This window comes from Salvelinus fontinalis, chromosome 22, assembly GCF_029448725.1.
Source record: "Salvelinus fontinalis isolate EN_2023a chromosome 22, ASM2944872v1, whole genome shotgun sequence".
Taxonomy (NCBI): Eukaryota; Metazoa; Chordata; class Actinopteri; order Salmoniformes; family Salmonidae; genus Salvelinus; species Salvelinus fontinalis.
In genome coordinates, this window is record NC_074686.1 from 24,235,497 (window position 1) to 24,248,820 (window position 13,324).

Below are 13,324 nucleotides of genomic sequence, written 5' to 3' on the forward strand. Positions count from 1 at the left end.
AGCAGCAGTTAGTGGGTGGATAGCCATTTACAATGAACAGAGCAGAGACATGGAGAGAGCGGAGAGAGTCATTCATAAAAAACCTACTTGATCTCCCTTCATCCCGGGGACGCCGCACTCGCCTCTTTCCCCCTGGAAAACATTTGAATCAGAGAAGATTGGATTTTGACTGCGCTGAGCGTTTTAAACCGTGGTGTGCCAGAGGACCAGGGTACTGATTCAAACTGATGTTATCTAGCTAGCATGTAGTGTAGAACAAACACTACAGTCTACTGTTTGTTGTCAGGGTAGCATGGGGATCTTGACCAGCTGTTTCACTATGATTCAGTATCTAATCCATCATGGGTCAATTATCTTTGCACAATTAATTTACGGTCACCAAGTAGTACTGGTTTCTCACCTTTTCCCCTCTAGTGCCGGGCCGACCCTAAAACAACAGGAGAGTTCTCAATAAAAATCTATACATAAGTTATAAGTCAACAATATACCTGTATAGATTGTTTTAGTCATCTATGCTACAGTACCTCGATACCCTCCATCCCAGGCCTTCCGTTGATACCAGGTTCCCCCTACAGTGACACCAGAGATCAGACAGTGAATGCATCCATATATCCATCAACGTATTTAAAAACATTCCAACGAACATCAACATATATAAAAACATACCAACGAACATCAACGTATTTAAAAACATACCAACGAACATCAACGTATTTAAAAACATACCAACGAACATCAACGTATATAAAAACATACCAACGAACATCAACGTATATAAAAACATACCAACGAACATCAACGTATTTAAAAACATACCAACGAACATCAACGTATATAAAAACATACCAACGAACATCAACGTATTTAAAAACATTCCAACAAACATCAACGTATATAAAAACATTCCAACGAACATCAACATATATAAAAACACTGCATTCTTTCTGTCACTACAAATAAACATTATCTCAGGACAAAACGAAGAACTTACATGAAATCCTTTTGGACCGGGAGTACCGTCAGATCCAGGCTGGGCTGATTTCCCCTGCAGATTTCAAAGGAATGGAGAGATCATTTCATCAGAGGATAGAATGGACAGATTGTTGGACAGAATGTGACTTTTTGGGGCCCTTTTTCATCCCTGGTTGTTCCCATAACATCCCCATAGTGTTTGTAGATTCGTGCGTACAGTAGGTGACCGTGGTCGTTCGGTGCATGTCCCTGTCTATGCTCTTCCTGTGACCTCTCTATGTATTATCAGACTCAAACCTTAAGTGGTAGCCTATACAACCTCAGTCAACTCAATAGTGTCAGGGGCCTCTGTGCCGTATAGCCTCAAATAACTCAATAGTGTCAGGGACCTCTGTACCTTATAACCTCAGTCAACTCCCTAACACCCTAATGCTCATCCCCTCCCTGTGTGTTTGCCCACATCTAATCTCCTATTCTTGACCACTGCTTCCAGCCAAAAAGCCTCTCTTCAAAAGGCCTGCTAGTCAAAACACACAAAGTCCCACTACACTATTCTTTTATTTTACACCATGACCCTTTGACCCCTCGCACAGTACAGGTCTGCTACACATGCAGTGTGGGAAACACTTCCTACTCTTTGATGTGATGCCCAGGACCACTCTTTTATACACAGAGGCCAGATACACCTCATCCTATTCACAAAGAGGCCAGATGCCCCTGCTATGAGCACCTGCTATGAGTATTCAGGGGTGTTACAGGGGTGTTGAGCAGTTTAGGGTGGGTTAGGGACAAGAGGGCTATGACTGGAAAAGCCCCTGGTTGCATACAAAAGGATATGTAGGGGGGTTACAGCCCATGGTTGTCCAACTGGTGAACATGCCAGCAATAACACAGGCCTGTCTGAGGATTACTGATCCTATGCACTGTCAACCTGGACACATCAACCTGGACACATGAGGTCAATTCATCAAACCAGTCAGTGCTTTTCAATGATGAAAATTGGAATTAAAACGTCAGTGTACTTCCTGAATTTAATTGACAAAAGACAGAAGAGAACAACAAAATCAAAACTGAAGAAGAGTTATAGTGTATGGTATGTACTGACTACTAGAGGATGCTTTTGAGCAAAAACAAGAATGGGTTAGACGATGAGACAGAAGTGGACTCACTGGGCTTCCAGGGGGACCTCTTTCTCCTTTATCACACAGACAGGACTTCGGCTGTGGGCACTGGAACCAAGAGAAGCAACATTTGAGTATACACCTCAGAGATAGTCATCTTTACATTCCAAATGGATGGTTACAAGAAAAAGAGACATACTTACCCCTGTGTTGACAAGCGCGTTCTAAAAAAGAAGAAATAACAGCGCTTTATATTTTGATAGCTCACACTTAGGTGCTCAGTAATGTACATGTTTAAATTGAGCCATTTTAATCCTGGTTAGGTAACTCACTGCGAGAGCCCTACTGATTTGAGATTTAGGGGGTGAAGGAAAACATAAACATTTAGAAGTGTATGGCAATGTCAAGACATGTTGGCATCCTTGAGGACAGCTCACTCCCACCACCACTCACCAGTTCTCTGAAAAGTTTATCCTCCAGCAGGTTGTCTGTAAGGCTGAGGACGTGCTGCTGTGGCGGGGCGCTGGCAATGGAACGTAGCCTGACATTGGTGGGCATATCCCTGGGTAGACCCGACAGCCCGATGGTGAACAGACGAATGTTGTGGTTCTTGGCCTCGGATGCAGCGGTCACAGCACTGGGGCTACGGGGATGGTCCACGCCGTCAGTCATCAGCAACATCACCCTCAGGCTGTTGGCCGCTGTCTCACGGCTAAACATCTGGGTGTTATAATAATTTGATTGTACTTTGGTATTGGGTCTAAGACTTGTTTTTTGGTGTGGTGCAATTTGTTCTCAATTGGGTTTACTTTTTTTGAATAGTCCTCTATGAATAATCCAACTATCAACAAACTTTCATTTGTAACCCTATTGGCTTGGGGCTAGGACTAGGGTTAGGTTTAGTGGATAGTTAGTTGAACGGTTAGTTGATGGTTAGTTTAACATCCATCAACCATCTGCAAGGGACAATCCAAATAAAGTGCTACTAGATAATGATATGCAGACCTGTGTAGCGTTAGTGATGGCGTAGGCTGAGTAGGTTCCGTGTCCGATGTAGGCCATGGATGCCACTCTACTCTGGAACACATCCACATCCTGCCAGTCCCGGAAGTTGTGCTCCAGAGAAACAGAACTAGGAGGAGAAGAAAAGGAAGAAGAAGATGGAGAGCAGTTAAATCTAGAGACGTTAGATGGAGAACAGTTAAATCTAGAGATGTTAGATGGAGAGCAGTTAAATCTAGAGACGTTAGATGGAGAGCAGTTAAATCTAGAGACGTTAGATGGAGAGCAGTTAAATCTAGAGACGTTAGATGGAGAACAGTTAAATCTAGAGATGTTAGATGGAGAGCAGTTAAATCTAGAGACGTTAGATGGAGAGCAGTTAAATCTAGAGATGTTAGATGGAGAGCAGTTACATCTAGAGACGTTAGATGGAGAGCAGTTAAATCTAGAGACGTTAGATGGAGAACAGTTAAATCTAGAGACGTTAGATGGAGAGCAGTTAAATCTAGAGACGTTAGATGGAGAGCAGTTAAATCTAGAGATGTTAGATGGAGAGCAGTTACATCTAGAGACGTTAGATGGAGAGCAGTTAAATCTAGAGACGTTAGATGGAGAACAGTTAAATCTAGAGACGTTAGATGGAGAGCAGTTAAATCTAGAGACGTTAGATGGAGAACAGTTAAATCTAGAGACGTTAGATGGAGAACAGTTAAATCTAGAGACGTTAGATGGAGAGCAGTTAAATCTAGAGATGTTAGATGGAGAGCAGTTAAATCTAGAGACGTTAGATGGAGAACAGTTAAATCTAGAGATGTTAGATGGAGAACAGTTAAACCTAGAGATGTTAGATGGAGAGCAGTTAAATCTAGAGATGTTAGATGGAGAGCAGTTAAATCTAGAGACGTTAGATGGAGAACAGTTAAATCTAGAGATGTTAGATGGAGAGCAGTTAAATCTAGAGACATTAGATGGAGAACAGTTAAATCTAGAGACGTTAGATGGAGAACAGTTAAATCTAGAGACGTTAGATGGAGAGCAGTTAAATCTAGAGATGTTAGATGGAGAGCAGTTACATCTAGAGACGTTAGATGGAGAGCAGTTAAATCTAGAGATGTTAGATGGAGAGCAGTTAAATCTAGAGATGTTAGATGGAGAACAGTTAAATCTAGAGATGTTAGATGGAGAACAGTTAAATCTAGAGATGTTAGATGGAGAGCAGTTAAATCTAGAGATGTTAGATGGAGAGCAGTTAAATCTAGAGATGTTAGAAGGAGAGCAGTTAAATCTAGAGATGTTAGAAGGAGAGCAGTTAGAGTTAAGTGCCTTGCTCGAGGGCAGAAGATGATATCTTCAGTGGGATACTAATACCTGCAAACAACTGGTTGCCAGCCCACTCCCGCCCAGATTTTTATCCCAGCTGCCATGGGATAGAACCTCTCTGGTTGCTCATCCCTCTAACCTCTACAGTACCAACCTGCTGTACTGCAGCACAGTCAGCCTCATCCCTCTAACCTCTACAGTACCAACCTGCTGTACTGCAGCACAGTCAGCCTCATCCCTCTAACCTTCACAGTACCAACCTGCTGTACTGCAGCAGTCAGCCTCATCCCTCTAACCTTCACAGTACCAACCTGCTGTACTGCAGCAGTCAGCCTCATCCCTCTAACCTTCACAGTACCAACCTGCTGTACTGCAGCAGTCAGCCTCATCCCTCTAACCTCTACAGTACCAGCCTGCGGTACTGCAGCGATGCCAGTCTCATCCCTCTAACCTCTACAGTACCAACCTGCTGTACTGCAGCAGTCAGCCTCATCCCTCTAACCTCTACAGTACCAACCTGCTGTACTGCAGCACAGTCAGCCTCATCCCTCTAACCTCTACAGTACCAACCTGCTGTACTGCAGCAGTCAGCCTCATCCCTCTAACCTCTACAGTACCAACCTGCTGTACTGCAGCACAGTAAGCCTCATCCCTCTAACCTCTACAGTACAAACCTGCTGTACTGCAGCAGTCAGCCTCATCCCTCTAACCTCTACAGTACCAACCTGCTGTACTGGAACACAGTCAGCCTCATCCCTCTAACCTCTACAGTACCAACCTGCTGTACTGCAGCACAGTCAGCCTCATCCCTCTAACCTCTACAGTACCAACCTGCTGTACTGCAGCACAGTCAGCCTCATCCCTCTAACCTCTACAGTACCAACCTGCTGTACTGGAACACAGTCAGCCTCATCCCTCTAACCTCTAAAGTACCAACCTGCTGTACTGGAACACAGTCAGCCTCATCCCACTAACCTCTACAGTACCAACCTGCTGTACTGGAACACAGTCAGCCTCATCCCTCTAACCTCTACAGCACCAACCTGCTGTACTGCAGCACAGTCAGCCTCACCCCTCTAACCTCTACAGTACCAACCTACTGTACTGCAGCACAGTCAGCCTCATCCCTCTAACCTCTACAGTACCAACCTGCTGTACTGGAACACAGTCAGCCTCATCCCTCTAACCTCTACAGTACCAACCTGCTGTACTGCAGCACAGTCAGCCTCATCCCTCTAACCTCTACAGTACCAACCTGCTGTACTGGAACACAGTCAGCCTCATCCCTCTAACCTCTACAGTACCAACCTGCTGTACTGCAGCACAGTCAGCCTCATCCCTCTAACCTCTACAGTACCAACCTGCTGTACTGCAGCACAGTCGGCCTCATCCCTCTAACCTTCACAGTACCAACCTGCTGTACTGCAGCGATGCCAGTCTCATCCCTCTAACCTCTACAGTACCAACCTGCTGTACTGCAGCAGTCAGCCTCATCCCTCTAACCTTCACAGTACCAACCTGCTGTACTGCAGCGATGCCAGTCTCATCCCTCTAACCTCTACAGTACCAACCTGCTGTACTGCAGCAGTCAGCCTCATCCCTCTAACCTCTACAGTACCAACCTGCTGTACTGCAGCACAGCCAGCCTCATCCCTCTAACCTCTACAGTACCAACCTGCTGTACTGCAGCAGTCAGCCTCATCCCTCTAACCTCCACAGTACCAACCTGCTGTACTGCAGCAGTCAGCCTCATCCCTCTAACCTCTACAGTACCAACCTGCTGTACTGCAGCACAGTAAGCCTCATCCCTCTAACCTCTACAGTACAAACCTGCTGTACTGCAGCAGTCAACCTCATCCCTCTAACCTCTACAGTACCAACCTGCTGTACTGCAGCAGTCAACCTCATCCCTCTAACCTCCACAGTACCAACCTGCTGTACTGCAGCAGTCAGCCTCATCCCTCTAACCTCTACAGTACCAACCTGCTGTACTGCAGCACAGTAAGCCTCATCCCTCTAACCTCTACAGTACCAACCTGCTGTACTGCAGCAGTCAGCCTCATCCCTCTAACCTCTACAGTACCAACCTGCTGTACTGCAGCACAGTCAGCCTCATCCCTCTAACCTCTACAGTACCAACCTGCTGTACTGCAGCAGTCAGCCTCATCCCTCTAACCTCTACAGTACCAACCTGCTGTACTGCAGCAGTCAGCCTCATCCCTCTAACCTCTACAGTACCAACCTGCTGTACTGCAGCACAGTCAGCCTCATCCCTCTAACCTCTACAGTACCAACCTGCTGTACTGCAGCACAGTCAGCCTCATCCCTCTAACCTCTACAGTACCAACCTGCTGTACTGCAGCACAGTCAGCCTCATCCCTCTAACCTCTACAGTACCAACCTGCTGTACTGCAGCACAGTCAGTCTCATCCCTCTAACCTCTACAGTACCAACCTGCTCTACTGCAGCAGTAAGCCTCATCCCTCTAACCTCTACAGTACCAACCTGCTGTACTGCAGCAGTAAGCCTCATCCCTCTAACCTCTACAGTACCAACCTGCTGTACTGCAGTACAGTCAGCCTCATCCCTCTAACCTCTACAGTACCAACCTGCTGTACTGCAGCACAGTCAGCCTCATCCCTCTAACCTCTACAGTACCAACCTGCTGTACTGCAGCACAGTCAGCCTCATCCCTCTAACCTCTACAGTACCAACCTGCTGTACTGCAGCAGTCAGCCTCATCCCTCTAACCTCTACAGTACCAACCTGCTGTACTGCAGTACAGTCAGCCTCATCCCTCTAACCTCTACAGTACCAACCTGCTGTACTGCAGCACAGTCAGCCTCATCCCTCTAACCTCTACAGTACCAACCTGCTGTACTGCAGTGCAGCCAGCCTCATCCCTCTAACCTCTACAGTACCAACCTGCTCTACTGCAGCAGTCAGCCTCATCCCTCTAACCTCTACAGTACCAACCTGCTGTACTGCAGCGATGCCAGTCTCATCCCTCTAACCTCTACAGTACCAACCTGCTGTACTGCAGCACAGTCAGCCTCATCCCTCTAACCTCTACAGTACCAACCTGCTGTACTGCAGCACAGTCAGCCTCATCCCTCTAACCTCTACAGTACCAACCTGCTGTACTGCAGTGCAGCCAGCCTCATCCCTCTAACCTCTACAGTACCAACCTGCTGTACTGCAGCACAGTCAGCCTCATCCCTCTAACCTCTACAGTACCAACCTGCTGTACTGCAGCGATGCCAGTCTCATCCCTCTAACCTCTACAGTACCAACCTGCTGTACTGCAGCACAGCCAGCCTCATCCCTCTAACCTCTACAGTACCAACCTGCTGTACTGCAGCACAGTCAGCCTCATCCCTCTAACCTCTACAGTACCAACCTGCTGTACTGCAGCAGTCAGCCTCATCCCTCTAACCTCTACAGTACCAACCTGCTGTACTGCAGCACAGTCAGCCTCATCCCTCTAACCTCTACAGTACCAACCTGCTGTACTGCAGCACAGTCAGCCTCATCCCTCTAACCTCTACAGTACCAACCTGCTGTACTGCAGCACAGTCAGCCTCATCCCTCTAACCTCTACAGTACCAACCTGCTGTACTGCAGCACAGTCAGCCTCATCCCTCTAATCTCTACAGTACCAACCTGCTGTACTGCAGCACAGTCAGTCTCATCCCTCTAACCTCTACAGTACCAACCTGCTGTACTGCAGCGCAGTCAGCCTCATCCCTCTAACCTCTACAGTACCAACCTGCTGTACTGCAGCACAGTCAGTCTCATCCCTCTAACCTCTACAGTACCAACCTGCTGTACTGCAGCAGTCAGCCTCATCCCTCTAACCTCTACAGTACCAACCTGCTGTACTGCAGCACAGTCAGTCTCATCCCTCTAACCTCTACAGTACCAACCTGCTGTACTGCAGCAGTCAGCCTCATCCCTCTAACCTCTACAGTACCAACCTGCTGTACTGCAGCAGTCAGCCTCATCCCTCTAACCTCTACAGTACCAACCTGCTGTACTGCAGCAGTCAGTCTCATCCCTCTAACCTCTACAGTACCAACCTGCTGTACTGCAGCGCAGTCAGCCTCATCCCTCTAACCTCTACAGTACCAACCTGCTGTACTGCAGCGATGCCAGTCTCATCCCTCTAACCTCTACAGTACCAACCTGCTGTACTGCAGCAGTCAGCCTCATCCCTCTAACCTCTACAGTACCAACCTGCTGTACTGCAGCAGTCAGCCTCATCCCTCTAACCTCTACAGTACCAACCTGCTGTACTGCAGCACAGTCAGCCTCATCCCTCTAACCTTCACAGTACCAACCTGCTGTACTGCAGCAGTCAACCTCATCCCTCTAACCTCTACAGTACCAACCTGCTGTACTGCAGTACAGTCAGCCTCATCCCTCTAACCTCTACAGTACCAACCTGCTGTACTGCAGCAGTCAGCCTCATCCCTCTAACCTCTACAGTACCAACCTGCTGTACTGCAGCACAGTCAGCCTCATCCCTCTAACCTTCACAGTACCAACCTGCTGTACTGCAGCACAGTCAGCCTCATCCCTCTAACCTCTACAGTACCAACCTGCTGTACTGCAGCAGTCAGCCTCATCCCTCTAACCTCTACAGTACCAACCTGCTCTACTGCAGCAGTCAGCCTCATCCCTCTAACCTCTACAGTACCAACCTGCTGTACTGCAGCAGTCAGCCTCATCCCTCTAACCTCTACAGTACCAACCTGCTGTACTGCAGCGCAGTCAGCCTCATCCCTCTAACCTCTACAGTACCAACCTGCTGTACTGCAGCAGTCAGCCTCATCCCTCTAACCTCTACAGTACCAACCTGCTGTACTGCAGCACAGCCAGTCTCATCCCTCTAACCTCTACAGTACCAACCTGCTGTACTGCAGCAGTCAGCCTCATCCCTCTAACCTCTACAGTACCAACCTGCTGTACTGGAACACAGTCAGCCTCATCCCTCTAACCTCTACAGTACCAACCTGCTGTACTGCAGCACAGTCAGCCTCATCCCTCTAACCTCTACAGTACCAACCTGCTGTACTGCAGCACAGTCAGCCTCATCCCTCTAACCTCTACAGTACCAACCTGCTGTACTGGAACACAGTCAGCCTCATCCCTCTAACCTCTACAGTACCAACCTGCTGTACTGCAGCACAGTCAGTCTCATCCCTCTAACCTCTACAGTACCAACCTGCTCTACTGCAGCAGTCAGCCTCATCCCTCTAACCTCTACAGTACCAACCTGCTGTACTGCAGCAGTCAGCCTCATCCCTCTAACCTCTACAGTACCAACCTGCTGTACTGCAGCGCAGTCAGCCTCATCCCTCTAACCTCTACAGTACCAACCTGCTGTACTGCAGCAGTCAGCCTCATCCCTCTAACCTCTACAGTACCAACCTGCTGTACTGCAGCACAGCCAGTCTCATCCCTCTAACCTCTACAGTACCAACCTGCTGTACTGCAGCACAGTCAGCCTCATCCCTCTAACCTCTACAGTACCAACCTGCTGTACTGCAGCACAGCCAGCCTCATCCCTCTAACCTCTACAGTACCAACCTGCTGTACTGCAGTGCAGCCAGCCTCATCCCTCTAACCTCTACAGTACCAACCTGCTGTACTGCAGTGCAGCCAGCCTCAACCTCAGTCTCCATCCTGCTGCCTGGATCTGCATGAGCCGCGTGCTGAAACGCAGGACGAAGTCTTTCTGCTTCTCAAACAGCAGCGCCTTGGCCTTCTCTGAGCTGTCCAGGATGAACATGATCTCCACCGGGCAGATCAGAACTATTTGGGAGGGGGGAGAGAGAGAGGGATGGAAAGAGAGACAGGGTGGAGAGGATTGCAGGTGAGTGAATGAATACATGAATTAATTAATTAATTAATTAATTAATTAATTAATTAATAAATAAATGAATGAAACCCACTTACTTTTCCCTTCATTTTGGAGGACCTGGTTGTCGTCTCTCTGGCCCTTCCTCCTCCTGCCCTGAACCCTGGCTGTGTGTGTTAGTAGCAACACGAGGAGCAACAGCTCCACAACCTTCCTCATCTTGATCTCTTGTCCAGCAGCTCAGCCTAGAACCAACCAAACATGAGTTTGAGACAACTTCTCCTAATGCAGAACACACACAGACACACAAACAGACACACACGCACACACACACACACGCACGCACGCGCGCGCGCACACACACACACACACACACACACACACACACACACACACACACACACACACACACACACACACACACACACACACACACACACACACACACACACACACACACACACACACACACCGTCACAGAAGAGTGCTATGACTTCTGTACACACTAGAGGGCGGCAACACCATTATACAACTTTAAATGACGCCAGATCAATTTGGGCTAATGTGATATCATAATTTGTTTGCAAGCAAAGGGAACATGTTGTACATGAAGCCTCCAGTGAGGGAATAGCTGCAGCTGTAACATCATAATGACTACCCAGGAAACCAGAATCACTGCTCTCTGTGTGAGATCATCTGTTTATTTTACCAAAGTTATTGCCAGTTACTGTTTGTCTTTACAGCAGTAATTTTCAGGATATGGTCAGACAATTTTTTCTTCAGAAAATGTTCCCATTTAGTTACAAAATATATTTTTATTTCAGGAATTTCATTTTTATCGAGTTATTTGAATTGGAATTTGTCCCAGCCTTATTCATAATATTTAGCTGCAAATATTTCCTTGTAAATGTGTGATTATAAATGCATAATTGCTGAGAATTATTTGGAGAACAAGTTAATGCTATCAAATCAACGGATTGATTGATTTAAAAGCGCAGACAACACCAAACTCATCATTATTATCATCATTATTACTATTTACTATTTACCATCATTACTATTTATAAAAAAATATATATAAATAAACATTTCAATCTGGAATACAATATGCAGCAAATGCGATTGTCATTGGATTTTCTACAACAATATTCTCTCTAAGTGTTCAATAGCCTACACTTGACACGAATGTGTTACATAACATAGTTTCAATTCAATTAAACCTTACCTTGATTCTCATTTAAATACAATCAATCACAGTAATAGTCCGCTCATTTGGTCTCAATTACATAATCCAGTGGGCGAGTTTTTTATCCCCGGTTTAGTCCTAAAGCAAGAGAGAGCAACAGTGATCAACCCGCTCGAATCGATTCAAACCTGCACGAGGGGGCTGCGCTGGGAACACTGAATATTTATGAAGCGCGCCTATCATCGCACGGGGATGCCTCCCTTTACCAGTAGTGTAGAAAGCTACAGGGCTGATTCTTATCAGATTGATGGGAAAAAATGAGTTTAGGTTATTGCACATTTTTCATATTGATAACATCAATAGTAAATCAGTTTTTTTCACTGACAATATTGAGGTCAGTCCCACAACCTTGATTTCTCAGTCATCATTCATGCCAACTATTGGTCTATAATATTTATTCATAGGCCCTATGCATAAACCATAATGTGGCCTATCAACCTTCAACATCCTTCCCACCCAACCTCTAATGTTATTAATGTGTTACAATCAAATAAATAACCTTAGTGGGACTAGTGTATATGTTTATATTCATAGCTGTAGGCGATTGAGTCTTATTGAACACACAGATACACTACTCGATCTTTGAAGATTTGAATGTGAGCACTTACTCATCCAGCACGCAATGCATGGTTCAATGTTCAGAGTGATTGAGTTTCTACCATGATCCACTGACTCAAATACCAACCCTCACCGACATGCTACTAAAAATCAACAGGGCTAATATGGCACTAAATATGACTTATGGGGTAGAACACATGAGTACTGTAGACCTGGATCAAATATAAGTCAAATCCTTAAAAAAAATGGAGGTGCACTTGATTTAGCGTGACTGGTAGGCTAGCCTACAATGAAACCAATGTAATAATCCCAAAAGTGCAAACTCGGGCCCACCTTGTATGTTGGTCAAACCACATAAGTAATGTGCACTTCAAGAGTTTCGGTCACAATTTTTTACCAAGGTCTGGAATACATGTAGGTCAGCGATCTACACCAAAGGGGTTCCAAAATAATTTTTTGGGCTGTCCCCAGAGGAGAACTTTTGAGGTTCTATGTAGAACCCTCTGTGGAAAGGGTTCTATCTTGAAACGAAAAGGGTTCTTCAAAGGGTTCTCCTAGGTGCACAGCCAAGTAACCGTTGTAGGTTCTAGACAGCACCTTTTTTTCTAAGAGCGTAGGGATGGAGTGAATTATCTGTTGAAGGAAAGGAATAAGAAAAACATCATTGACCAATGACCTTTGAGTAACATCTTGGACCCACTCCAAGCAGCAACCCCACAAGTTCATGGAGTAGCAAGTACCAGACCTCATCTGGATGACTGCAATATGAAAGAAACATCATCACTGTACCTGTCTCCTTCCTATAACTCACAGTAAGGAGACATGACCGACAGGGTTTTTATGGCAATTCCAGACGACGTAAATCAAAGGTGTCTGAGAAAGAGGGGTTTCTCTAGCTGAAAAGGTTAGCAATCTTCACATGAGATATGTCCGGTTTGGTGCAACAGGCCAGAAAGACTACAGATGTTGACACAATGTGTTTTTCTGAAGATGTAACGAAAACACCTAGCGACTTTATCAAGGTCACTCACTATCACAGGAACCCAAGAGTGCAAACTTCATGACATATTATCAAACACAGTCTAAACTACATTACGAACTGTTAAAATGCTCAAATTACCAACCTATATTCACAATAGGACACAGGAGTTAGTTGCATTAGTAGCCTAAAATATTTGTATTTCACAATACTTAAAATGTCCTCCTGAGGAATCGGCCATAAACTTCCCTAGTTCCCTAGTT

At 46.1% G+C, this 13,324-nt stretch overlaps 1 protein-coding gene across 1 annotated transcript in view; it reads right to left on the reverse strand.

The window, feature by feature from the left end:
* The window catches only part of col28a1a (collagen, type XXVIII, alpha 1a), a 36,773-nt gene extending 25,105 nt beyond the window's left edge, over nt 1-11,668 (reverse strand). Inside the window, exons 1-11 of the mRNA XM_055876913.1 lie at nt 11,504-11,668; nt 10,377-10,523; nt 10,061-10,232; nt 3,099-3,225; nt 2,547-2,813; nt 2,297-2,317; nt 2,142-2,201; nt 992-1,045; nt 525-569; nt 401-427; nt 88-132 (exon numbers count right to left, since the gene is read on the reverse strand). Coding sequence (XP_055732888.1) covers nt 88-132; nt 401-427; nt 525-569; nt 992-1,045; nt 2,142-2,201; nt 2,297-2,317; nt 2,547-2,813; nt 3,099-3,225; nt 10,061-10,232; nt 10,377-10,497 — 939 coding nt within the window. The 5' untranslated portion in view covers nt 10,498-10,523; nt 11,504-11,668. The remainder of the gene's footprint in view (nt 1-87; nt 133-400; nt 428-524; nt 570-991; nt 1,046-2,141; nt 2,202-2,296; nt 2,318-2,546; nt 2,814-3,098; nt 3,226-10,060; nt 10,233-10,376; nt 10,524-11,503) is intronic.
* Nucleotides 11,669-13,324: the final 1,656 nt, after the last annotated feature.